At 44.3% G+C, this 26,771-nt stretch overlaps 1 protein-coding gene across 5 annotated transcripts in view; it reads right to left on the bottom strand.

The window, feature by feature from the left end:
* Positions 1-4,266: 4,266 nt before the first annotated feature.
* Positions 4,267-26,771, bottom strand: part of LOC306937239 (membrane-associated guanylate kinase, WW and PDZ domain-containing protein 1-like) — a 155,675-nt gene continuing 133,170 nt past the window's right edge. For 4 of the 5 annotated variants that reach the window (XM_079520903.1, XM_079520906.1, XM_079520905.1 and 1 more), the window contains 11 exons: positions 25,786-26,110; positions 23,773-23,864; positions 22,827-23,022; positions 21,585-21,732; positions 20,589-20,743; positions 16,382-16,585; positions 13,700-13,781; positions 13,136-13,190; positions 12,607-12,750; positions 11,222-11,360; positions 4,267-6,086 (listed from right to left, as the gene is read on the bottom strand). In XM_079520903.1, coding sequence (XP_079377029.1) covers positions 4,615-6,086; positions 11,222-11,360; positions 12,607-12,750; positions 13,136-13,190; positions 13,700-13,781; positions 16,382-16,585; positions 20,589-20,743; positions 21,585-21,732; positions 22,827-23,022; positions 23,773-23,864; positions 25,786-26,110 — 3,012 coding nt within the window. In that variant the 3' untranslated portion in view covers positions 4,267-4,614. The remainder of the gene's footprint in view (positions 6,087-11,221; positions 11,361-12,606; positions 12,751-13,135; positions 13,191-13,699; positions 13,782-16,381; positions 16,586-20,588; positions 20,744-21,584; positions 21,733-22,826; positions 23,023-23,772; positions 23,865-25,785; positions 26,111-26,771) is intronic. The other variant, XM_079520904.1, reaches the window with a different exon arrangement.

The raw sequence follows: 26,771 nt of genomic DNA, 5'->3' as shown, positions 1-26,771 counted from the left end.
AAACACATAAATACGTAATAAAGCAGCGGTCAGATTCCAGTGGTGTGACAGCGTACGTGGCTCAGGATGGCAGATCGACTTCAAGTTCCGTACATCAAACATCTGTCTATCAAAACTAGGTCTATATCTAAAACCCAGTGGGTTCTCAACCTTCTCACATTTTAACTGGGGACCCCGCCAACATAATCAAATTTGAACGTTTGAACATTTGAGGCGTTACATTTAATTTAACTCGATCAGTTCCACGGATAAATATTGTGAGCTTGTAGATCAGCTATTTTCACAACTTCCTTATATCATTTTGACAATGTGGCCAATGTGAACATATACTACCTCGTGAGCTTGTAGATCTACTCTATAATCTTACCTACTTATAGGATGTGGACGAAGTAGAAGAGAATTCTACTAGAAGGAAACCAAACCTTTCTAATTTAGGTACTTACAAGTGATAACCGGTTCATTTTTCATTGCCATGACATTTCAAAAGTTGTATTGAACTTGTGGATCTATTACCATGTGATCTAATCTAATGATTCCCGAGCGCGGCACGGCTGCGGCTCACCGCTCCCAGAGATGGGTCAGATGCGGAGGACACTGTGGTAACATGTGACAAATCCACTACCATGTGAGCTTGTACATGGGCAATTCATTTTTGAGTGGTGCAACCACTCCAAGGAACAGCAATGCCCCTATGGGACTATGTGACTATGTCCCAATGTTTATAGTACCAGTAGGGGGAAAAGTGGCGCTGTTGTGCCAGAAACAGAGAGAGAGAGAGATAGTGTTGCACTGTTGCCTGCTAATTACAGAGAGAGAGAGAGAGAGAGAGAGAGAGAGAGAGACAGAGACAGAGAGGCAGGGGGAGAGGGAAGTTGCACCACTCAGTTCACACGGTGTGATTTTGAAGTATAAATAGGGCTTATTTAATTAATTTACCGCCAACACCCCCATCTGGTGTCTGAATTGTGTACTCCAGGACCGCTACACATTGATTTTCTATTGAGAACACCTTCAGTTTGAAAGCCATTTCACTCGGAAACAGAGTCAAGAAGTGAATAATAGATATGTAACAGGTCCCTGTATGAGTTCTTTCTGCTGATAAAATTGTAACCCGACCTTAAAATGTGTAGGTACCGGTATTTCCCTTTGAAAAAGCGCTGGAGAGACAGGGAGACCCCCGTTACTGAAAGAAACACTTATACTAGTGTATACTAGCAATGATTACTATAAGTAACAGTTAACAGTTGTTTTAACAAAATATAATAATAATAATAATCACTTGCGCCACATTTAAGCAACGTTGGCTCATTGTCTTATGATCCGAGATGCAGTTGTTGTGCAAACACTAATCAGGTGACGGTTTACAATGACTTAGGGCCGATTCATACTCCTATTTTACCGCTGTAGTGCCGAAATGATTTCGGCTCGTCAGAAATTTTCAGTAACACCGAAGAGCCGACTTTAGGACGGTACCCGCCCCCCCGAACATAAAATGACGTCACATTGTAGGCTCTACAGAGCCGAACCTACTTGTATGTATGTAGGCCTATGAATCGCGCCTTAGGCGCGATTCATACTCCTATTTTAGAGCCGAATAAAATCTGTAGAGCCTACAATGTGACGTCATTTGAGATTCAGGGGGGCGGGGTACCGTCCTAAAATCGGCTCTTCGGTGCTACTGAAAATTTCTGACGAGCCAAAATCATTTCGGCACTACAGCGGTAAAATAGGAGTATGAATCGGCCCTAAGTTGTTTTCACCGAACTTTATTCAGACAATACAGGTTATCAGATGAGTCAATATACACTCATCTGATGCACAACTACACAAGCATCTCCAGTGAAGACCGTGTGCACGTTTAGGACGGAACCTCATATCTTTTTTGTCTTTTTCTTATTTTTTTCTTTTGGCATATATCTTAAATCACGTAGGCCCAATGGCAACTTGTAAAATCTGGCATTGTTTCTCTGAGATGTTTGAGCCTACACGTGATCTTTGTTTGAAGATACGAGTGACTGCAGGTTGGTTCGTCTCACCGCTACATCGTAGCTGACTGCTCACACCCAGAACGACATCCATAAAGTTATGTACGTCAAATGGTTCTCAAAGTGGGGTCCGGGGACGCCCGCAGGGGGTCCACAACAGAGATTCCAGGGGGTCCCACAAGCTAATTTGGGTTTTATATCGTTCAGGGTGGTAGAGATACCAGAGATGCCAGTATGTTGGGTTTTATATCGTTCAATTTCGCCGTCGGGTGGAAAGCTCATATGTCCAAAACGGTTACTTATAAGGATTCAAATTTAAAAGTTGCAAAAGTAGCAGATGTCGCTTCGCGGCACATTTTGAGCTTGTAGATCTGCTACTTTTGATGCTTTTGTGTGACGCTGTAGTGTGATCAAGTAGGGAGTTAATTTACGGGGAAAATAATAATATGGCGGTTTCTGCCCGTTTCTATGACACCCACTTGACGATTCTTAAAATGACATTTGTATAGTTCCAGTGCTCAGTGTGATGATCAGCCCTTGTAGGTGTATCTTTCATGAGAGGAAAGTGAACTGTTCCCTCAGTTTTCACTGTTTCAAACGTACGTACAGTATTTCAAATGTCGATGTAGACTTGAGGGCGTTTAAAGTAAAATTTGTGCTTGACTGGGTCGTACGACAGACATAGCGATAGCGTATTTTGTTTGCGCAACATAAAACAGTGTCAACGTGAATCTTTTTTTCCCCAGTTGAAAATACGATCTTTCTGTCATAATCGTCTGTGTCGAGTGGAAACCTCACGTGTCCAAAACTGTTACTTTTCAGGATTAAAATTAAATATGCAGATCTGCTGCATTTTTAGTACATTTACTCAAGTACCGTACTTTAATTTTAAGTTGTCCATTTTTCAACACTTTATACCACTACTCCGCAACATCTCTAGTTAGAAGTTACTTTTTAGATTTACCTTATTAGTACAAACCAATTAGAAGTAAAACAAATGCAGGCGGCCAAATGCATGCCAATTCTGGGGGGCCTTGACATGAAAAAAGTTTGAGAACCATTGATTACAGTAACATTTTCAGGCAGAAAAACTAAGATTTAGAAGACATTTGTAGCATCGGCCTCAGGTCTAAGATGGAACGGTTTCGGTTTCCGCCCGACCGCGACAAAATCGACAACAAAAAGTAGGATTCTAACATGCTTTTTCCCCCAAGGTACAGAATGTCACGGACCATACAGCTCTCAACAAGCTTGTTCCAGATATTATTCCAAAAATAAATAGTGAGCAAATAAAAATATTATATATATTATATTATTATAATTATATATATATATATGTATATATGCGTCAGTCTGGGTACAGGCTTTAGTTCCGACATACTAACAGTCCGACAGTCGTTGACCGACACCCTACCCCAAACCCTAACCCTAACCCAAGCACCACGCAACGCATGTCGGGAGCAACGCATGTCGGGAGCAGTGGGTGATTTGCGCATGTTGGACTTTTGGTGTGTCGGATAAGCGTGCGCACCCCGTCAGTCTAGATTTACCATCTGATCTTAAAATTTTGATTTTCGTCTTCAGTTCCAGTATTCACACTACTTGTGAAACCCATCGGTATCTTGTGCTATAGTTTTGTTCGATAAAAAGCAATTCTGGGGGAGTGAAAAAACAAAGAAAATTAAATACATCTAAAACATTTTAAAACCAGCCTACTAATGGGTTGTTTTTAGAAGTACTAGTTTTACCACAAGTTTGGAAGCATTGTTTCAAACTTTCCGGGAGGGAAACATATTTTTTTCTTTTAGAAATGCCTACAAAAAAAGAAAGAAAAATCACTGTATTTACTTTTCTTGTTTTTATATATATATATATGCAGGCACATACAATACCTTTTTACTATATAGTACAACAACTTTGTGTTTATGTTCCAAAAAATAATCAACAATAACAAAACGACCAGCATGGAACAAAAAAAAAAAAAAAAAAAAAAAAGATTGTACTCCTGCTGTTTTTAGGAATCTGTGGCTGGGGGGGGGGGGGCAAAATGAGTCAATCAGTCGTTTTGAACCAATTGATCAAATAAATCACAAGAGTCAGTATCCTCTCACAAGTTCAGATAATTCCAGTGTATTATACATTGTTTTCCACAACAGTACGAGGAGGCGTGGGGGGGTTGGAGTTTACTCCAAAGGTCCGAGGGGGAGCGGGTGTTGTTCCAGGGGCGGAGGGGGGCTGAATTATTGATAGTTAGGAAACCAAAACGGAATCCTTTTACATGTTCGTAACTCAGAGAGCGTACAAATGCAACCATTTGGTTCCATTTGTACACACTCTCTCTGTGTGTGTGTGTGTGTGTGTGTGTGTGTGTGTGTGTGTGTGTGTGTGTGTGTGTGTGTGTGTGTGTGTGTGTGTGTGTGTGTGTGTGTGTGTGTGTGTGTGTGTGTGTGTGTGTGTGTGTGTGTGTGTGTGTGTGTGTGTGTGTGTGTGTGTGTGTGTGTGTGTGTGTGTGTGCGCGCGCGCGCGCGCGCGCGGGGGGGGGGGGGGTGGTCAGTGCGTGATATGACCGGGGAGAGGGGTTCAAGGGGGGTTCCTTGGAAGTGAAAAAGAGTGGAGGTCCACTCTGCGTCTAGATGCTGAGGTCCTTGGGGCTCTCTTTGTACGGCCGTCTCTTGGGCTCTGGGATGAGATGGTGTTGGGGGGCGGGGCGCGGCGGGCTGTGACGGCAGCCCGCGGCGGCCATCGTGTTGTTGCTGCTGCTGCTGCTGTTGTTGTTGTTGTTGTTTTGTGCGGGCGCATTGTTGTTGTTGAACGTAGCGTTGTTAGCCACGGCGGCAGCGCCGTTGTTTTGATGAGCGGCGTTGTTCTTCAACATGCCATAGTAGTCTTGGAGTCTAGGGGGCGCCGTAGCACCAGCCACGTAGTTCAGCTCCTCCCGGCTATAGGCGGTGGAGGAGGAGGAGTCGGGGGAAGAGTCCCGCTCGCTTCGGTAGCGTCTCTCAGGGGTTCCGTTGGTTCTGCTACCGCCGCCGCCACCGTATCTCTCCGGGGAGGAGTCGCCGCCGCGCGACAACAACATGCTGCCGTTGTTCAAGGCCCGATCGGCAGAGGAGCGCCCCCTGGAGGAGAGCGACGAGGTGTCGCCGTTGTTGACGACGATGCCAACGCGCTCGGGCGTGGCGGCAGAAGCGTTGACGACTCGGCTGGGCGTCACCGGCTCATTCAGGAGGAGCCGCCGCTCATAGAACCTCCGCTCGGGCGTGACGGCCGCGAGGAAGCCCCCGTCATCGCACTCCTCCTCGCGCTCGGGCGTGCGGTCCCGGTGCTCGCGGTCCCGGTGCTGCGTCCCCCGGCGGTCCATGGACTTGGCCCGGCGACGGTCCGGCGGGGACGAATTGCGCTTGTTCTCGCTCGTCGCCACGGAGGATCGGTCGAGGGAGCCGCGGCGCGCCGCCCGGCCGCCGAACCTCCGGTCCAGCGTGGTGGTGGAGAGCTCCCGCCCGCGGAGCTCACCACTGCGCTGCTGCTGCTCCCGCTCTCTCTCAGCGGCGGCGGCCGCCGCCTTCTTCCCCGAGCTGTCCTTCCTCAGAGTCTTCAGCAGCTTGGAGATGCCGCTCTCCGACTCTGACTTCTTGACCTTGCGGCCTCGGCTCTTGTTGTTGGCGGCGGCGATGTTGTTGTTGTCTGGAGACGGCTGTAGTTGTACCGGTAGTTGTTGTAGTTGTAGTTGTTGTTGTCTGGCGGCGGTTTGACTGTTGTTCCATGTGTGGTGGTGGTGTTGGGGGTGGTGGGGGGGACTGTTAAAGGGCCGGCCCTGGTAGTCCATCATCGTGGCGGGCTCGGCGCTGAAGCGGACGTCCCTCGTCTTCGTGTCTCTGTCTCGGCCGCCGCCGCCGCCCGCAGTACGCACGGCCTCCTCCTGGTGGCGCGATGGTGTTTGTTGTTGGTGAAGTTCTGGTGACTGGTAAGAGGTGGACTCTATCGATGATGACCACGACGTGTGCTGTGTGTATCGGCTGTCGTCGAGCGCCGGGGGTCTCACTTCCGGAGAGTTTTGTGCCCCGCCGGGTGCGGGAGGGTGCCCGTCATTGCTGCTGCCGTCTGCATGAGGGTGAACAGAAACGCAAGGAAGAGTGAGTCAAAAAAAGACAAACATTATAATAAAGACGCACGTACGAGAGGTTGTGAAATATGGCATTTACGTTTTATATATCGGGGGTGGAAACCTTGAATGTCCCAAAAATAAACTGTCAAGAAAAGGAATCCAATGCAGTTATGATTTAGTCACACAAGCTCTTGTTAAAACTTGTCATTGGTTCAATGTTTATGAAACCCACATTATTATTATAGCAGAAATAGCAGATCTACAAGCTCTTGGCGAGTCACATCATGACGTGTCGTGAGCTTGTAGATCGGCTATTTTCGCTACTCTTGTATGACGAAATAGAGCATTAATTTAAAAAAAGAAAAACGCTGAAATATGGAGATACAAGGTTTCTGCCCGACAGACAGCAACGATATTTTTCTAATGCCCAGTGGTGGAAAAAGTACTCGGATGTTTTACTTGAGTAAAAATATAAATACTGCAAGTACAAATCTCGTATTGAAAATGTACTTAAGTAAAAGTACAAAGGTATCTGCATCAAAATGTACTTAAAGTACTAAAAGTAAAAGTACTCACTGTGAAGAATGTCTCATTTCAGTTACAGAATCTTTTGAAAATAGCAGATCTACAAGCTAACAATGTGCCGCGATGCGACGCATTGTGAGCTTGTAGATCTGCTATTTTCAAATGGCCGAAATTTATATAGGGCTAAAGTGGTTACTGTTTGTTTTCTAATCAAAATGAAAATGAATTGTAATGGAGTAAAAGTAAAAATTTTGCCTCTGAAATGTAGTAGAAGTAACTACTGAAAATTTGATGTGTACTTAGTTACTTTCCACCACTGATAATGTCCATATTCTTGTGATAAAAAAATAAATACAATTAAAAATAAATAAATAAATCTCAACAAAGATGGGTCCATGTGAACGCTTGCATCTGTATTGATAGACAATACAGTTTTTGTTTTATTATGGATATAAACCATGCATATACAGTACATGCTCTTCCATAAACATTCCAACAAAATCATATATATATATATATATATATATATATATATATATATATATATATATATATATAGTACATAATAATAATATGCAATCATAATATAAATAATGTAACCGTAAGTGATTTCATGGTATTCTATGTTCACTGAATCACATGGAGGTGTCAAAATCACTTCATAATATTCAAGCATATTATGCTTTCTAGAGCCCGACCGATATATCTGTTTTGTCCGTTATTAGACTTTTTTTTTTTTTAAACAATTTGATCTCCAAGCTCTCGATGCTTCGTGAGCTTGGAGAAGGCCTAGTTGTTATATAGTTCTGTTAAATGTGTATGTAATGTTTTTTTCTCCCTTCAAATTATCGGACAGAAAATCCAAAAAATTGGGACCAGACCCCACAAATGTGACCTGTGTCGGACTCTATTGACCATATTCACACAGCGGCCATCTTGCTCTCGCGTCATATTTGCGGGTTGGGAGGAAACGTCCCCCCCCCCGGGTAGCACTTTAAGTGTGACTTAAAAGTGTGCAAAATGGCCGCCCTGTGAATATGGTGAATTGTTTTGACTGGATCTGTGGTGACAATGGGTGTAAAAAAATAAAAAACAACACAGGTTGACGTCATCGACAACAACAGCAGAGGTGCAAAACATCAGCAGGTTTGAGAGCAGCCAGTAACCATGTGACACAACGACAGTAGCTCTGGTCCATGTGCTCCGTGGCGTTGGAAGGAACGGCATGCTACTTTTCAGCCATTGCATGCAAACCCGCGGTAGCACAGGCTGCAGCAGCCTCTCGTCTGTAGTAAAAACTAAAATACACACTTTTGCTACTCGCCAAAAGCCCTAACCACACCAAAGGGTCGCCATGCAACTCCTGGTCCAAACAGTTGCAAGGAGTTGCATGGTGAGTTGGGGACCCTTTGGTGTGGTTTCGGCCATTGAATTCAACCAGTTGAATCACTTGGGACGACGTGGGTCAACGTGCAACAGGACATATCACACCGCTGGGACAACGCTAAAATCGTCTCGACCCTTTGGTGTGGTTAGGGCTTAAGGTTTTTTCCTTCCAGTGAAATATTTTCTTTTCTGGACAAAAAGGTGTCTTTTAGACGTGAGGTGTGTGTGTGTGTGGGGGGTCCGAGTGTTCCCACTAAAGGAAAGTATGCTTTCAACTCCTCTAAACCGTCTTAGTTTTGTTGAGTAGTGAAAGTGTTATTTTATTTATTTTTACTATAGGCGAGAGGATACTCTACCGGGAGGTGCGCGGCCGCAACGGCTCGGAAGTAACACATTGTTAAGAAGAGCTCGATCCTTCTAACGACCTTCTAAGGACCAGAGCTATGACAACAGGTGCAACACATCAGCAGGTTGAGGGCAGCCAGTGTCATGTGACAGAACAACAGGCACTGCAGAGAAACCATTCAGAACAAAATGGCAGAACAACTCAGTTGTGCATTGTTGTTGTCGGGGAGGAGTGGCACAACAAACCCAAAGCAAAAAAAAAAAAAAAAAGTGTTATGGCTGTGTGTGTGTTCGTTGTGAGTGATGAAACAGAGACGTGAGTCAATCTCAGTAAAGGTGGCTACATACTTCACAGAGAGTCCAACCGAACACCACATTTTTTTTACAGATCCAAGATTCTTTAGCAAATAGCACAGATCTAAAGTGCTCATGGCCTATGTATATAATAGTCGCTTCTTTTGGGTTTGTTTTCATAGGCCTGATTGCTTATTATTTCTCTCACAAAACACTACTGTGTACAGCCAGCCGCTGGAAGCAGTGCTTTTAATACTGGATCTCCTCCTCTGACACGCTGCTGTGGGAAACGTGTCACAGAAGCACAGAGGTTTTTTCCCCCCCATTTCTTGCAACAGCTTGTGTTTATTCATGGTCAGTCAGAGATGGATTACAGAGGGGTTTGTATACCTCCCTGGAGGTTGTTCTTGCTCAGGACACTATAGAACCGTCTATTCAAAACTATACCGCTGCTTTCGCTCCTGGCAGGACGAAGCCTTAGGCAGAATGAAGAAACAAAAACTAAATAAATCACGCACCGCCCCGAGATGTCCTACCATCTTCAAGAAGTTTTAGTAGGCAGTAATATACAGTCATACTCGCTAGTCAAACTACTTCAACTTGTTGTTGAACTTATTTCAGCTGTTCTTGCACCTCTGGTGCAAGTCCAGGGTAAGCTGTGTGCAGTTCAGGGTTGATTGTAGGAAGAACAGGAACGCTAGCCCCAAATTGTGATTGTCCCAGGTCAAATCCACGGATCTCGGAGCGGTCACCACCAGGTATTCATAACCTTAACCTCCGTAAAACTATGCTTAAACTTAGCCTTATTCCAAAATGTAACCTCAGTAAAACTATACCTATTAAACCTTACCTTATTCCTAAACGTAACTTCAGTAAAACAATGCCTAAACCTAACCTTATACCTAAACGTATAACCTCGGTAAAACTATGCCTAAACCTAACCTTATTCCTAAACGTAAGCTCTGTAAAACTATGCCTAAACCTAACCTTATTCCTAAACGTAAGCTCTGTAAAACTATGCCTAAACCTAACCTTATTCCTAAATGTAACCTCAGTAAAACTATGCCTAAACCTAACCTTATTCCTAAACGTAACCTCAGTAAAACTATGCCTAAACCTAACCTTATTCCTAAACTTACAACCTCAGTAAGAAACTTGAGAGGTTCGGTTGGAGTATGTAGCCCCGCTTAAGAACGGCTTTGTCTGCTGGCTCAGAGAGGGGAGGTGCATTGTGAGTGAAATAGACGCCATGGAAGCAGATACAAGTCAGGGGGAGACATGACAGGAAGCGTCTGTGTACACCATCGCTTCTCAAAGTGGGGTCCTATACGATACTATATCCATTTATATGTTGGCGAGTAAAAATAGCAGCGCACAGCATTTTCTTTGAAAAATGTGTTTTGTTTTGTTGTTTTTTTTTAAACATAAGTCCTCTCTTCTTGAGGGTCTCCCTCGACATGAAAAAAAAGTGAGAACTGGTGTACACAATACAACACACACAGACACACACACAGACACACACAGAGTGGGTGCAGGGCAGGCTGGCATGAGGTGGAGAGGATGGTTTAAAGTGTGAAGGGGTGAAGGGTGGACAGGGAGGGTGGAGGACTGGCTGGCTCTTGGACAGACAGGCTTTTTGGCTACAAACCGTGGTCTGATTTTGGCCCATTAGGTAGAAACAGGGCTCTCCCATCTTGTCATTCCTCATTGTACCAACAGCGAGATGATGAGGGGCCATCATCGCTGGAGAGGAGGAAGAGAGAGCCCGGCGAACAGAGAGAGAGAGAGAGAGAGAGAGAGAGAGAGAGAGAGAGCGAGAGTCGAATAGTCGAATAGAATAGAGAAAACAAATAAAATGAAATAAAACAATAAATAAAAAACAGACAAAGGAGACCGTTTACAGTGAGTCGTCGAGGAGCGCAGGAGGGGTTTTGTCGTGAAAGAAAATAATTATATAAATTATATTATTTAACAATATCTAAATATCATCAGAGGGAGGGAAAAGGGATGTTCAGCAAAGTAAAAGCAGAAAAATAAAGCTAGAAAACACAACAATATTCAGACTGTAGTCCAACCGACACAAACAAATACAGTTCCTGGAAGAGCAGATAGTTGCATCGATTAAAACATATTTTCTTTCAATTCTACACACATTACACTGTAGAAGTTCACCAAAACCTTATTCATCTGTAACATACATAGACACTATTTGTACAGTAATATATCCATATTATTATATGACATATTGTTCCACTATTTCCGGAAAAAATATAATAATATCATCATGTTATTATGTTATTATCGTCAATTTCAAGATTGTCTATTTTTAGTGAGATTTGGTGCAGAAAAAATACAGTCCAGTTCACTAGAGAGGGATTAAGAGGTCAATGTTGTCATAATCTGGCATTAACACAGTTGGATGTCATGAACATAGAATTATTAGTCTAGTAAGTCATACCATATTATTATTATTATTCCATCAGCACAGTGTGTGTGTGTGTGTGTGTGTGTGTGTGTGTGTGTGTGTGTGTGTGTGTGTGTGTGTGTGTGTGTGTGTGTGTCGTATCGTATTGTTACCCACCATATTCCGGCACTGATCCGTCGCCCCTCTTCAGGACGAGCCGCGCCCGTCGACCACCATTCTTGATGAGCTCGATGGCGCGCGCGTGCTTCATGTTCTTTGTGCTCTCACCGTTGATCTCCAAGATCTCGTCTCCCACCTGAGGAACGTCACCACGACAGACAACCAGGTAAATAAACAGTATATTTAGGGCTTGTTCTCCACTAAAGACATTCCTTAGTGGACTGAGTCAGGAAATAAAACAGCAAATAAAATCTCTCATTTAAATGCGCTACGTGTATGTGCACATGTGTATGTGCGCATGTGCTATGATGAAGGGCCAACACACTCTTAAAGGTAATGGGAGACGGGGCGGCTGGCGTAGCTGTCTGGGCACCTTGGCTGGTAATCCAGTCTGGCAGTGAGCCGCGGGTTCGACTCCTGAACCCGACGGCCTTTACTGCACGTCACCCACCTATCTCTCTCCCCATTTCCTGTCAACCTACTTTCCCTCTATCAATAAAAAGCCAAAAAAAAAAAACTACACTCTGATTAGTCTGATTAGTCTAATTACACACACACACACACACACACACACACACACACACACACACACACACACACACAGTTTAGAACGGTGGTTCTCAAAAATAGCAGATATGCAAGCTCACAGCACATCACTTCGTGCCACACTGCAAGCTTGTACATCTGCTAGTAGTACTAACCCTACTGGAAAACCTTTTTTTAAACACACCTTGTGCCCAAACCAAAGGACTGTTTAACCAGCTAAATCAGAGGGTAAAGAGATCATCTGATTGTCTAAAACATTTTTTGTTAACGAAGTCCACACCCACAACACCAGAGGGAGTGCAACGAACCATGTACAACCCAGATTCAGCACAAACAAGGGACTAAATTATTTTCGCTCCTATGCCACCAAAATGTGGAACTCCCTACCAACAGTCATTAAGACATGCAAATCCCTGGACTCCTTCAAAACCGCTCTCAAAGGGCTGCAATTCTAGGCTTATTATTAGAGGGTGGCTTATTATCCCACCCTCTGTGTCTTGTACATTGTACAGTTAATATAAAACCCCATTATTCAGGCACATTTCAGCCACCTTTTTTCCCCATTAGGCCCACTCCACGCAATGTCATCAAACAGCACCTATGGTAACGTCATGCTACAGGCCACAGGTTTCTTCGTTACACCTCCATGCTTTGCTCCTCTCTGCTGCCATCTTGTGGTGTGTGTGTGTGTGTGTGTGACTGTGTGTGTGTAATGTCTTATTTATTTAGTTATTCATACATTCATTCATTTAGCCGCTAGATTCTCGCACTCCTTCTAGTCTTATAAAAACAAGGAGTATGTGTGTGTGTGACATGATGGAGAGGCTCGTCAGTACCCTCATCTTGCCGTTCCGTACGGCCGCCCCGTCCTCGGCCAGCCTCAACACGTACAGGTCCATGCTGTACTCCCTGCCCCCCCGCAGGCTGAACCCGAAACCTTTACCGTCCCGCTCCAGATCCACCGAGTAGAAGTCACCGTCCTGGGGGGGAGGGGGAGGGAAGGAGGGAGAGAGAGAGAGAGAGAGAGAGAGAGAGAGAGAGAGAGAGAGAGAGAGAGAGAGAGAGAGAGAGAGAGATATAGATGCGGTTGAGCTTGGCACTACAGCTACAAAACTTGGGGGGGGGGGGGGGGGGGTTACTAAGAATAAACTGTGGTGGGATTTATAAGATCTAAGGATATCCACCGATGTATATCGGCCACAAAACTGTATCAGCCGATATTTGCCGTTATCGGTCAATATCGGTATCGGCAAATACAACTAAATAAACATATCGGTATTGGCTAAATTGTTATTTTAAACATCGTTATCAGTATCGGCTAATCATTTCCATATCGGTGCATCCCTAGATCAAATCTGTTCTTACCTGTGGGACTTGTGGCGGGGGAGGCGGGGGAGCCCCTTTGGATTTTGAGTTATTCCTATGAAAAAGAGACATTCATTTAAATACAATAAATACAATATTCATTATAAATACAGAGTATGCTGTATGCGGTGGACCAACCAGTGGACCAGTGGTCCGGGGACCACCAGTGGTCCGGGGACCACCAGTGGTCCGGGGACCACTAATAGATCTTTACCTCTTGAGAGTGTAAAATTAAACTCATTTTACACTCACAAGAGTTACATTATTGTTAAACATCTGCATTACTTAATTTGCAAGAAGTCTACACAATTAGAGAATGTTATCAACGTTTCCCTATGGTCAATACTTCAATACAGCATGGAATTGTGGACAGAATGCTTAAAACATCAAAAGGGATTCCCGCCCAAAATGGTTTAAGGTTATTGTAGCAGTCAATTTATATTGGGGGTCGGGAGGGGGCGGGGCGGGGGTCCCGAGACATTGCCAAAGCATTTCCGGGGGTCCCCGGCCAAAAACGTTGAGAACCCCTGGTCTAGTGGATAAGACTGAGGTAGCTGGACCCACCGTGACTCTGTCTGAGGTGTGTGCGTTGTGGTGATGGTGGCGATCTTCTCTGCGTTGGTCAGCAGAGATGCGTTGGACGACTCTGGAGAGAAACACATGTTATGAGTATAAGACACAAGTGTAGACTGGCTTTCCTGTTAAGATGAAATACTGGAGCTAAATAGACTGAATGAAGTAGCTGTTGGGTCTGGTAGATCATGATGGGGTCATGGACAGAAGGTCCGGGACAGCGAGGGGGTCCACCTAATCTTTGCGTGATAGGGACTTTATTTTAGTATTGTTTACACATCAACCACTTGAACCTCAGCATCCCTATAGCAAAATTGGTGTGTTTAAAAAAGGAAAAGAAAAAAGAAAGGAAAAACACAACGAAAACACAAAAACAGCGTAGTTGTCCTTTCTCGGCACGCAAAAATGTAAGAGCATGGCGCCGCGGGCATGAATGTGTTAGCGAGTATCATCCCCCACTGACCCTGGTCAACCTACGTATACTACAGTACCTGAATACCGTAGATATCGGCAAGAATGCTCGTATCTCTGTTTTGTTTTTTTGTAGCCTACATTAATGCCTTATTTTTACCGCGAAATACGTGAAAATGGCCGATCTACAAGCTCATAACGCGTGACGCGTTGAGATTGTAGATCTGCTATTTTCACTATTTTAAAAAAAACGAAACGTCTTTTCAAATGATAAAAGGGGAACGGTTTTGGACATACAAGGTTTCCATGATATGCCTGCTGCCCTCAGGCTGTAAAAGCATCGCTATAATTAATTCATGTCTCTCTCTCTCTGTGTCTCTCTCTCTGTCTCTCTCTCGCTCTCTCTCTCTCTCTCTCTTCGTTATTATGAAAGGCATGCCTCTACCCAGCGGTGTAAAGTAACTGTATCACCCCCTAAAAAGGGATGATATATATTTATTCATTAGGACAATATCACCAGTATCAGAGACACAGGTGTTTTGGTTAACCCACTTTTTCAAATTTGTGGGTGTTTTTTGGGCTTTATATCCCCACAAATATGTACTTTTGAACAATCAGGCTTTCTCATCATACAGGGGCTTTTATGGAAATTGCTCTCAGGAACAGCTCAACTGATTTGGTCGTATGCGTGATGTCATCAGTATCACCCTACTTTGTATAATTCCTCCTCCTCTTCAGTCTTCAGTTCCAAATTTGCATTTCCACTATGTTTACAATGTCCACCATTGTTGATTTTCCAAGCTGGCATGGAATTTAAACAAGCCTGGTTTTATCTAGCATCAGTATTATAATAACTCAAATATTAAATAATTTGCATATCAGTGCCCCCACCACCTCAGGACATTGTGGTACTGCAGCTAAAACTGCTTCAAAGTCCAGAAAGAAATGACAAGGACTAGTTATATCAGAGTGGTGATTGAGGCTCAAACCATTAGAAATACTTTGAGGGACATAGACAATATGATATTAAATATTAAAAACAGTTTTAAAATGAATGTTATTTCTTCTTTAAAATTTTGAATTTGAAGTTACAATGGGTTGTTATTGGAAGTGAGGGGGGAGGCGTGTCCGATGAAATTAATATCAAATCTCTAAATACCTAATCCAGCACCTTAAAAACGGTGCGTTGTGTTGCGAGGGGTTTAAGTGGTTAAAGTGCAAATGCAGAGTAATACAGCTAATGCATTTGTTTTGTATTACCATTTAATGCTAAACTGCCAGGATCCGCTGGTGGGCAGAACAAAACAAGTTGTGTGGGCGTGCGTGTGTGTGTGCGCGCGTGCGTGCGTGCGTGCGTGCGTGCGTGCGTGCGTGTATGTATCTTGGGGTGTTGTTCTCCTCTTAATTAAGCTGTGTCTCTGAGGAGGAACTATTTTCATACCCACTCCAACTTCCACCCGATAACAACCTAGAATTCAGGGGTTCCCTAGAAGCTTTTCCATGGACCCCCCCCACCACCACCACCACCACAACCACCACCACCACCACCACCACCACCACCACCACCACCACCACTGCCATAGCCTCTGGCAGCAGGCAGGCAGCCCCCCTACTGTGAAATGGCTTAGAAAAAATGCATGGCAAACAGTGTTAATGTTGCCAGCTATTTCTTTCTCCCCTTGTTTTAGCCATAGTCTTTAGAATAAAATTCCATTTAGTTGTAGTCAAGTCATCTGAGAAGTTTTAGACAAATTTCAGTCGCCTAAAGATCATACGATTTTAGTCGAATAAATCTATGGTTGATTATGTCGACAAAAGTGGAATGGGACAACCTGCATAGTGAGTACTTTCTACATTTGGGTGCTTTAACCCATTCTGGGCGGGAACCCCTTTTGGTGTTAGCATTATGTTATGCTTTAGCTATTGAAAAATAGCAGATCTACAAGCTCGTAGCGCGCCACCAAGTGGCGCGCTACGAGCTTGTAGGTCTGCTATTTTTGAAAAATCGAAGAACGACTGACATAGAAACATAGCTTTTTCAGAAAACTGTCAGGATGTAGAAGACATTTTTAGAATCTGATCTCAGGCCTAAATGGGTTAAGTACATTTTGACGCCAATACTTTTGTACTTTTACTCAAGAACATTTTGGAATTCCGGACTTTTTACTTTTAGTAAAGGAAGTAGTTCCACATTGACACATTTACTCAAGTAAAACATTTGGGTGCTTTTTTTCCCACCACCGTCACCACTTCTTTCCTTACCGTCTCCGGGGATGATGCGCAGTGCCACGGTGTTCCCGGCCTCCTTGATGAGGTTGACGATGTCCGAGTGGGACTTGTTGGTGATGGAGCAGCCGTTGACCGCCAGGATGCGGTCGCCCACCTTCAGCTTCCCGCAGCGGTCCGCCGGGCTGCCCTCGATGATGCGCCCTATTTTGTGGGGCATGGCCACACACGCGTTGCCGGCTTTTGTGTGTGTTGCAAAAAACAAGGCCATTTTGTGTGTGTGTGTGTGTGTGTGTGTGTGTGTGTGTGGTTTATACGTGTGAGAGGTCCCCATGTTCGTGTGATTGTATAAGGCGATTTGATGATTTGATTGGGTCGATTGATGATGCATTGATTTATTTTTTTTAGGAAAAGTGAAAGATATTGGGAGGAAATTGAAGAAGAGAGAAAAAGGGAAAGATAGAAAACAATAAGTCAATCATCCCAACAAGGCCACCGTAGATATTTTCACCCCCAGAGAAACCAGAAAAAAAATCTAAATAAAAAATGACCCCCGATCAGCATGCAAAACACATCTCCTGATCAACCTCATTGGTTGAAGGGATAATACAGCCATAAGGTCATTGGTTGAAGGGATAACACAGCCATAAGGTCATTGGTTGAAGGGATAACACAGCCATAACATCATTGGTTGAAGGGATAACACAACCATAACGTCATTGGTTGAAGGGATAACACAGCCATAAATTCATTGGTTGAAGGGATAACACAGCCATAAATTCATTGGTTGAAGGGATAACACAGTCATAAGGTCATTGGTTGAAGGGATAACACAGCCATAAAGTCATTGGTTGAAGGGATAACACAGTCATAAGGTCATTGGTTGAAGGGATAACACAGCCATACATTCATTGGTTGAAGGGATAACACAGCCATAAATTCATTGGTTGAAGGGATAACACAGCCATAAATTCATTGGTTGAAGGGATAACACAGCCACAAGGTCACTGGTTGAGGGATAACACAGCCATATGGTCATTGGTTGAAGGGATAACACAACCATAACGTCATTGGTTGAAGGGATAACACAACCATAAGGTCATTGGATACAAAACTCACAAACTGCAGATTTTGATTGTATTAGTTTTACTTTCGGTAAAAAACTAATGCACCAGACTTTTGGTTTAACAGTTTTACTTATTCATTTTTGAAAACGTGTGTTAATGAGTGTTTTATTTTACTTTTGGTAAAAAAAGTTAAAAAAAAATCAAAAAATAGGCCTCTACCAGAACGTTTTCGATATTGTACTGTTGTGGTATTGATACTTTCACTTAAGTAAAAAGAAGAGTACTTCTTCTACAACTGCCCCCCCCCCCTCTCTAATGCATTAATCGATCAGTGAATCACACACCACACCACTCTGGGACCTCCGTGGCTAACTCTCTGCCACACTGTCAATTTGATCCACACGTACGGCCCTCTGACGTGGTGTGTGTAATTGATGGTGTGTGTTAAGCTTTCCACCTATAACAGCATGAGACGATTTCAAGGTGACTTGATGTTATTCTCCATAGAGAAAAACTTCCGCGACCCAGTGGATGAACGAGTGACGTCAGGACTTCAGTACTATACGGTGAAGCATAAAGTCAGACATATTGCAGAAGCCATGGCAGTAAATCAATAAGGCGGTGTTAAGAGGATATCATGTCTGTCTCGTGGAAACCTCACATGTCCAAAAAGGAATTGCATTTTTATAGCGCTTGGTCAAAGTGCTCAAAGTGCTTTACAATGGTTCACTCATTCATAGATTGGGAGGTGAAGCGGCGAACAGTCGACGCCAGCGTCCTCACCCACATTCACACGCCAATGGTGGCAAGCTAACACTGACCAACTCATTGGAGGCATTGTAGGGTTCAGTGTCTTGCCCAAGGAAACTTTGACATGTGGACAGGAGGAGCCTGGATTCGAACCACCGACCCACGGATCACGGGGCGACCTGCTCTACCTGCTGAGCCACAGCCGCCCCTAAAACTGTTACTTTTCAGGATTCAAACAAAAACGGCAAATTTCTGCAAGCTCGAAATTTGTATGTTTGCCACATTTGATTATTTTGTGTGCCGCTGTAGTATGATCAAGTAGGGCACTAATTTACAAAAGTAAAAAACAAATAAGAGATAAGAGGTTTCGGTTCTGAGCCATCTCTACAGCCTAATAATATATAATATATATCCAGGTACAGTACAGCCTACAGTGTGAGTGACAGCGTTCAATAAGGTATCTGTATTGTTTACAGTACAGCTCTGAACACACACCAGGGACGTTCCTCCTCCTCCTCTGACTCATGCCCTTCATCTCTCTCTGTGACAGAGAGAGAAAGAGTGCATACACAGACACACATACACACTCCCACACAGACTCACGCACCTACACATTCAACTGCACACAAGTGTATAATTTCATTTTTGGTGTGTGCCAAAAAGAAATGGAAATGTTTGGATGTGCCTGGATTTGGATTACCTTTAATAATAATAATAATAATAATAATAATCCTATTTTTGTATGTATAATTTGTTATTCGTCATGCCTTATGTTTGATTACTTTGTTTAACTTACTACTTATTTATTATTTTGGGTGAGAACCTTGCATAAGCCCTTTATGGGTTTCTCACCTGCACTTACTTTCTGTCTATTAATTCTTCAGCCTAAAATCAGATCTGTGCCACATCCAGATTGGATTTGTTTATAGAACTATAGTGCAATGAAAAATACAGGCATTTAATTTTGTAGTTTCACTCTGAAACGGAAAGCTGTGTGTTTTTGAACCAATCAGAATGTCGCATCCCTCCAGGCTATGGGACGTTGCTCTGGTACACGCGCGACGCGTGCACGGACATGCAGATTGTTTGTTTACAAAGTCACAGAGGGACAGGCAGCAAAAGCTCATGGCTTAATTCCAACCTACAATGTTTTCAGATACATATTTTAGTGTGCTGATTAAGTTTCAAATGAGTATACACTGTCTGGATGTCATCTTGAATGGGATTAAAAACTGAGTAGTTCTGTAATCAGAAGCAGCTGTATTTGGAGGACGACACAACAATGGGAATAGAACAGGTGAATGAAAACAAGATTATTTTTTTCATGTGAGGCTCGACACGTCATCATGCATCATGATTTCGTTCAAAGGAAGTAATTAAAATTGGATTTTTATGGATTTTGATATAAAAATACACAGAGACCGGTTCCACCACTTTTGGTTCCACCTCAGTCAAATCTTAACTCTGGCATTCCACCTCACTCCTACTCCGGGCCACAAGTAAAAACAAATACTTGTACTTGAGTAAATGTAGTAAGTTCACACCACTGCCTGTATCACCTCACAGCTGCCTCTCTCTCCGACTTTAATAAAACAACACTGTATCTACGCCTCCCTGACAGCCATCCAATGGAAGCTGACATTCTGCTTGTCAATTTCACTCAACAAAACATCTGTTTATTCAATTTACATTCAGCGCTACGCAGCAAGCTATATATGCCACTGCTAATTTGATTTACAGTATAGGACAAATAAAGCCTACGCGACCACACAGACAAAACGGAAGCGTGGTGCATAGTCGTGGGAGGTGGGCACCTGCTGTAGTTTGAGAACAAAATACACAGTTTGAATTTGTACAAGGCAAACGAAGACCTCTATTATAGGTTGAAACATATTGGTGTTGTTTGCCTTGTAGAAAGCTGTCGCCTCCCTTTTTATTTATTTTTAGAATTAAGTGCTCGGATCCTCAGTTTTTCCCCCTTGTGTTTTTTCCCCACGTGTGATCCAGAAGCATCTTTGATAATGTCTAACTATATTTAACCACTGTACAGTCTGCGGTTGAGCTGAACATCTGGTTGCATTGCAACCAGATGGTTGCATTGCATTGTTCTTCTCTGTCATCTGATGTTTCTTTGCATTTTCGAGCGCTTTCAGTTGTACAGAAGACTGTTAGGAGGAGGAAGTGTTGATCATACTAATAGCGTCACACAAAAGCACCAAAAGTATAGCAGATCTAGAAGCACGAAACAATCTGCTACTTTTCTTTTCCATTTTTCGGAACAGGTATGTTTTTATGTTTTTTATATCGGAATCCTGAAGTACACATATGAAGTTTCCACCCGACAGAGACGATATGAAAGTTGAGAGAGCTCGATCTGTAATTGAGATTGATTATCAGTATATTTGTCTTTTTGCTCTTCTACTTACCGAAGGTGGTCCCGGCGTCCGGTCTGGAGACGGACGACACGATAACAAAGCCAAAGCCCTCGTTCTCCCCACGCTGGATCTCCACGTCATACGGCTGCAGCGAGGCGGGCACCACCGCACTGCCGCTGCCCCCACCTCCCCCGCTGCCGATGCCGCTGCACGGTGGGGAGTGATGAGAAGAGAAGAGTTTTTAACCACATTTTTTTTCCCCCAATTTAGTCGTTATTATGCCAATCGATTCCTTCCCACACACATTTCTGTGTTGTCACTTTCTGTTGTATCCTACTAGCCCCCACCGGGAGCACGTAGAAGAGCCTTCGTCCTACTACAACACTACCTGCTGACCAGTGGCGTGCACAGACATTTAGAGGGGCAGGTGCTCAAGTGAAAAAAGGGCACCTTGTGCAGCGAGTGGAACCGGCCGGTTGCCATAATAGTGTGAGATTTATAGATTTTGGGGCCTAAATAATATACTAGAAGCTTTTTAATCAATAATTGATCAATGTCACCATGGTCCACAGACTGTACAGTGTAAAAAAAAAAAAAACGTATTTCTTTTCTCAAAAGGGCACATTGCCAAAAGGGCAGGGGGTGCTCTAGCACCCCCTAGTGTCTATCTGTGCACGCCACTGCTGCTGACAGGTAGTCAGCCCCAGTTCGTAGCCATACGTACAGCTAGTGACTCCAGAGCCCGCCCCCCTGTAAAGACGCTAGGACAAAGCCGGTTGCACCGCGGTGGATTCAAACCCACAACCTCTGTGGAGGTGGGCAGGGACTTTACCAATGCGCCACTCACTCAACAGCAGACATACACGCGTAACCGCGTCTCATTCACAACGCGTTGTGAGCTTGTAGATCTGCTATTTCGATAGTATTTCCGGGGGGACAGAGTGGCATTCCGACGCACCGCCATTCCGACATCGTGGCTTCCGCGTGCGGTTAGAATGGCGGTGCGTCGGAATATCCAGCTAGCTTCCTGCATGCTAACGTACGCACCTGGTGGAGCCGCTGCCCGAGCTGACGGTGTTGAGTGAGTTTTGGCTGCCCTGCGGGGTCCGCTTGCCCTCCGTCAGGCTGGGGGCCTGCGTGCTGCTGTGGTGGGACGAGGCCGGGGACGGGGGTACGTCTCCCTCGCCTTTAGACCCTGAGGAGGAGGAGAGGGGATGGACACAGAGACACGTTAAATATAATAACGCACCGGTTCTCAATTCACAACGTGTTGTGCCCTAGAAAATTAGGATCACAAGTAAACCAAGAACCTAGCATCAGGCTAAACAACATACTTATTAAAATAATAGCTCTGTACTCTGTACATTGAAACTATAAGATACCACAATTTACAATTTAGGCATTTAGCAGACGTTCTTAATCCAGAGAGACTTACAGTAAGCCAGAACAACGCATGGCAATACATCAAATACATAAAAGAATTGTCATCAAGAATCATAAGGAAGCCACGGGTAGAATATCTTTACAATGAAACTACGAGTATACACTATATATTGCTATATGTCTACATAAAATGCTGTCTAAATTACATAAATTGAGCCTCTGCATACGCCTGTATGGTCGTCGAGGCTGGGGCAAGTGCTACGGCAAGTACCACTTAGACAATGAACCCGGCATCTGTCTAGATCTAAATAGCATTATAACCTGGGTGTTTTAATCAAAACATATCACTTACTCTACCTTTTAAATTAGTCGTTACTGTGCATTTACATTACGTCATGCAGTTGATAGTATAACCTGCTCTTGTCTTGTGGTTTGTGATTCCTATAACTAAAATAGCAGGCAATAGGCCATAGTAGGCTGTCTGTACATACCTAGTATAATACATATATATATTTTAGATCTATATGCATTATTTGGTGTCAGTAAGGTCTATTTATAGCTAGGGAGTGCAGTTATCTGCCCTCAGTGTCTCTGCTCTGTTCTCTATCTATAACTGTGTGTGTGACTGTGTGTGTGTGTGTGTGTGTGTATATATGTGCGTGCGTGCGTGCGTGCGTGCGTGTCTGTCGTTTCGTTCCTATGTTTTCTCCCCGCTCTCCCTTTTTCCTCAAATTTACAAATAATAGATTACCCAACTGTGTACTCTTTACACTTGAAAACCTGGCATGAAAGTTCTGTGTGCTTGCGTGTGTTGTGCCTGCTTACGTTTGTGCATTTGTGCGTGCGTGCGTGCGTCTGTTTGTGTGTGCATGTGCTTGTTGTGCATGCCTGCGCGCGCCTCCTCACCTGCGTATGCACTGGTCTTGCGTCTCACGGTCAGGTTGACGTGGCCCTGCTTGGCCGCCTGCTGCATCAGCTGCACCACCAGCTGGTGAGACTTGCCCACCACGGCTGTTCCGTCCACGCAGATCAGCTCGTCGCCCGAACGCAGGCGGCCATCCTCGTCCGCCGCGCCGTACTTCACGATGTGTCCGATGTAGATCTGGGGAGGAGAGCAATTTCATACAGTGTCAGCTTGTTTGACAACTTTTGGGGCTGTACCTGAAATTGGAGGTCTTTTCGGTGAAGGGGGACCCCGGTCAACGACGGCGACAGAACCAGACGATTCTCACGGTCCCACAAACCCGGTCGAAGCAAAAAGATGGTGATCAGGCGTTTTCGGTGGCTCCCAAAATAAACGGAAACGGCCTACTGTTTCCTGTTAGAACCGCCTGTTCTGTGGACACCTTAGCTGAGAGAGAGATGAAGACCTGTAGTGACTCAGAGGACCCCCCCGTTGAAGACCCGACTCTGCACGGTTTACCATCTCACGCAAGCCTCTGGTTTTATATCTTCTGTTCTTTCTGTTATATTGTACATTGTACACAGAGTGATTTTCTTTGTCTGCCCACCCCAATGATAAAAGGTAATCCGGACTCCCCGGGGCCTGCTGTGGGTGGCTCTGTTATTACTCCTACAATCTGAACCTGGCTAAAAAAAGGACAGTTGATAGATAGATAGACACCTTTATTGATCCCTCGGGGGGACAGTAGTCGCCCAGAGGCAGCACAGAGGTTAGAGTTACAGAGTTATAGGTAACAAGGTAAAGTGTAAGGAAGGAAAGTAGTGTCATATAGAGAAACACAAGGCAAGACAAAGACAACGAGAAGAGCCGTGAAAACATCATGGATCTTAATGTAAACGGTATCCCTCCGAGGTGGAGGGATATATATATATATATATATATACGTACCGGCTCTCCAGGCTCATTTCCTCCCAGGATGCGGAAGCCGAAGCCTGTATCCTTCCGCCATAGAAAGATGTCTTGCTCCTGACAGTCAGGCACTGCAAGGAAGGAAGAACGATAGAGAACATTTTAGTATCTCAGTGAAGATGAACTATTACAGCAAGTAATCAAACTATACGAGATATATAGATATATATATATATATATATATATATATATGTTTAGGTGGGATTTAGAGGTCTCAATAGAGGGGGCCAGTTTGACATTGGGGGGAGCACGTTCCATAATGTGGGGGCTATGACGGAAAAGGCTCGGTCTTTCAGAGGGTCTTCTTTTTGACCCTAAAGTTAAGCTGGCCTGCAGTCCGCAGTGACCTTGGGGGATTATACACCTCAATAAGATCCCACAGATACTGAGGTGCCAAACCATTCAGTGATTTAAAAACAAACGATAACATTTTAAAGTCAATTCTGAAAGTAAATGTACTTAAGTTACATTACACCACTGCTATTTTCTCTGCGCGACACAGCTAGGGCACGGCAACCCAAGCATAAATCAGGCGTTTTAAGCATGTTAATCCCTGGGCCTCCTGTGAGCTAGCATGCTGTAACCAGAGGCTGGAGCAGCATGCATCTCCTCCAGGGGGTTATACTGTATATCAGACGCATACTGTGGAGCGCGCGCGTGTGTGCGTATGTACGCACATACACCAATCAGACGAGGAGCATAAAGCAGCCCTCGCCGGGGCCCATGCAGTTAATATTTAATCAGCAGCAGACCTAGATTCAAGATTTAACTAGCAGCACCGCAGCGAACAACGCACGCTGGTGCGGCGTCGTTATGCCAGGGTCTGTGAGAGAAATGAGCAGCAAACCAGGTCTACGGAAACAAAGCCCAAAAGAAGAGACTATATATATATATATATATATATATATATATATATATATATATATATATATATATATATATATATATATATATATATATATATAGAGAGAGAGAGAGAGAGAGAGAGAGAGAGAGAGAGAGAGAGAGAGAGAGAGAGAGAGAGAGAGAGAGAGAGAGAGAGAGAGAAAGATAGAGAGAGAGCGAAAGAGAGAGAGGGGGAGAGAGAGAGGGAGAGAGTTTTTTTTCTTCTTTTTTCTTTCAAGACCAACAGAATATTTGGTTCTATGAACACCAAATATCAGCAAATATAAACAAATACCAAAATATCTCAAAAGACATTTTAATTCAAGTGTCCATGGGGGGAGTAATCGATGGGAAATAACTCGTTTTGGGTGTGATCTACATTTGTATCTCACAGAGTCTGCTTCTTATGTCAGCGCTCAGCCAAGATGGTCACCTCCTCAACGAAATGCTCTGTAACATGATATGCACCAGATATAACTTTCATCAGCATCTTTCACACCTAACCAGTGCCACATGAACCCTCAGTCTAGGGTCTTTATTCTGGGCTGACATTCAGCAAAAACAGGTAGTAGGGGTAGGAAGGGGTCCTGGACCCCCCTATTGATGGTAGTTTTGTTTTTGACAGCAAATGTTGATTTCGTTTTAGTCATAGTCTTTTGGATACGTTTCTAGTTTTAGCATTGATTTGGTCGCAATGCCTGATTACACACTTGGTTGCTTGCTGAAAACTACAAGCTCACAACACGTCGCAGCTTGTAGCTCTGCTATTTTCAGAAAAATTTGTTTTCATAGTTTTAAGCCCAAACCACACCAATGGGTCACCATGCAACTCCTTGCAACCAAACGGTTGCGAGTAGATGCATGTAGTTGCAAGCAACCATTGGATTGAACCAATTAAATCACTTGGGGCGACTTGCATCGACATGCGCCACAATGCGCCGACGCGACATATCACACCACTGGGACGAACGCTAAAAAAATGTTTTGTTGCATCTCGACCCATTGGTGTGGTTTATTGGGCTTTAGTCGACCAAATCAACACTGTTCAACACACACACAGCACAGCGAAGGAGAGAGCCCCTTGGGTCGGTGGGTTCCAGTACTCACGTCTGCTCTCGTACATGCTCCGGGACTGGGCCCAGATCTTGAAGGGGTCGGGCTTCTTGCCCAGGGTGAGCGTGCCGTCCATCGCGGGCGGGGGTCCTCCTCCTCCTCCGTCCTGGCTGCAGGGGGGCGGCGGCAGGCCGGGCAGGGGCTGGGTGGGCGCGGCGGGCACCGCCACGCCCCCCGGGCCCCCCTCGCCGCTGGGCATGGCGGAGGCGGGCACCGCAGCGTGATGGTGGTGGTGCCCGGGGGAGTCGGTGTGGGCGCTGCGGTGGCTGCACACGCTGTGCTGGGAGCTGTTCTGGCTGTCCCGTCTCTCCAACTGCTGCTGGGGCGGGGGAGAGAGACATAGAGACGTTATGAGAGAGGGGGGGGAGAGAATGAGAGAGAGAGAGATAGAGATACACACAGACAGACAGACAGACGGTGCAGCAACACATTTTGACAATAAGGACCCATCACAGCCAGGGGACAGACAGACCCCTTTTCTACCAGGGTTGAACCGGCCCGGTTCTTAGTCCATGAGCCAGAGTCCCAAAATTGGAACGTTAATTACGAATTGAGTGGGCAAAACCATGCCTATATTAAATTGTTTATAGGATCAATATAAGTAAATGAATCCACTCTTCCACAGGAGTAGCTTTTTCAGATTTATCAACATTTTGTTATTTTCACCTACAGTATAAGTGAATAGGTAAAAATGTAATCAATAGTTATCACCATGAAACTTCCCCAGTTGATTATTTAAACGAAGACAATGATTTATTGTATGCAATACATTTAAATATGCAATTTAGGAAAATAAAGGAAAAAATGCAAAAAATTGATTTTTTTTAAAAAGCTACTATACTGTGGAAGGGATATCATGATAAATTGCTTATATTGACCCTAGGAGCCATATATCTTATAGATATATATATATGTTTTTTTGGATGGGCACTCCACGTCGCTATTTTGAAAGAATACAAGGGCACCCTACTGTATGTGTT

Source organism: Electrona antarctica, assembly GCF_951216825.1.
Source record: "Electrona antarctica genome assembly, chromosome: 2".
NCBI lineage: Eukaryota > Metazoa > Chordata > Actinopteri > Myctophiformes > Myctophidae > Electrona > Electrona antarctica.
The sequence above is the reverse complement of the archived record's forward strand: the minus strand, read 5'-3'. Positions and strand labels throughout refer to the sequence as shown.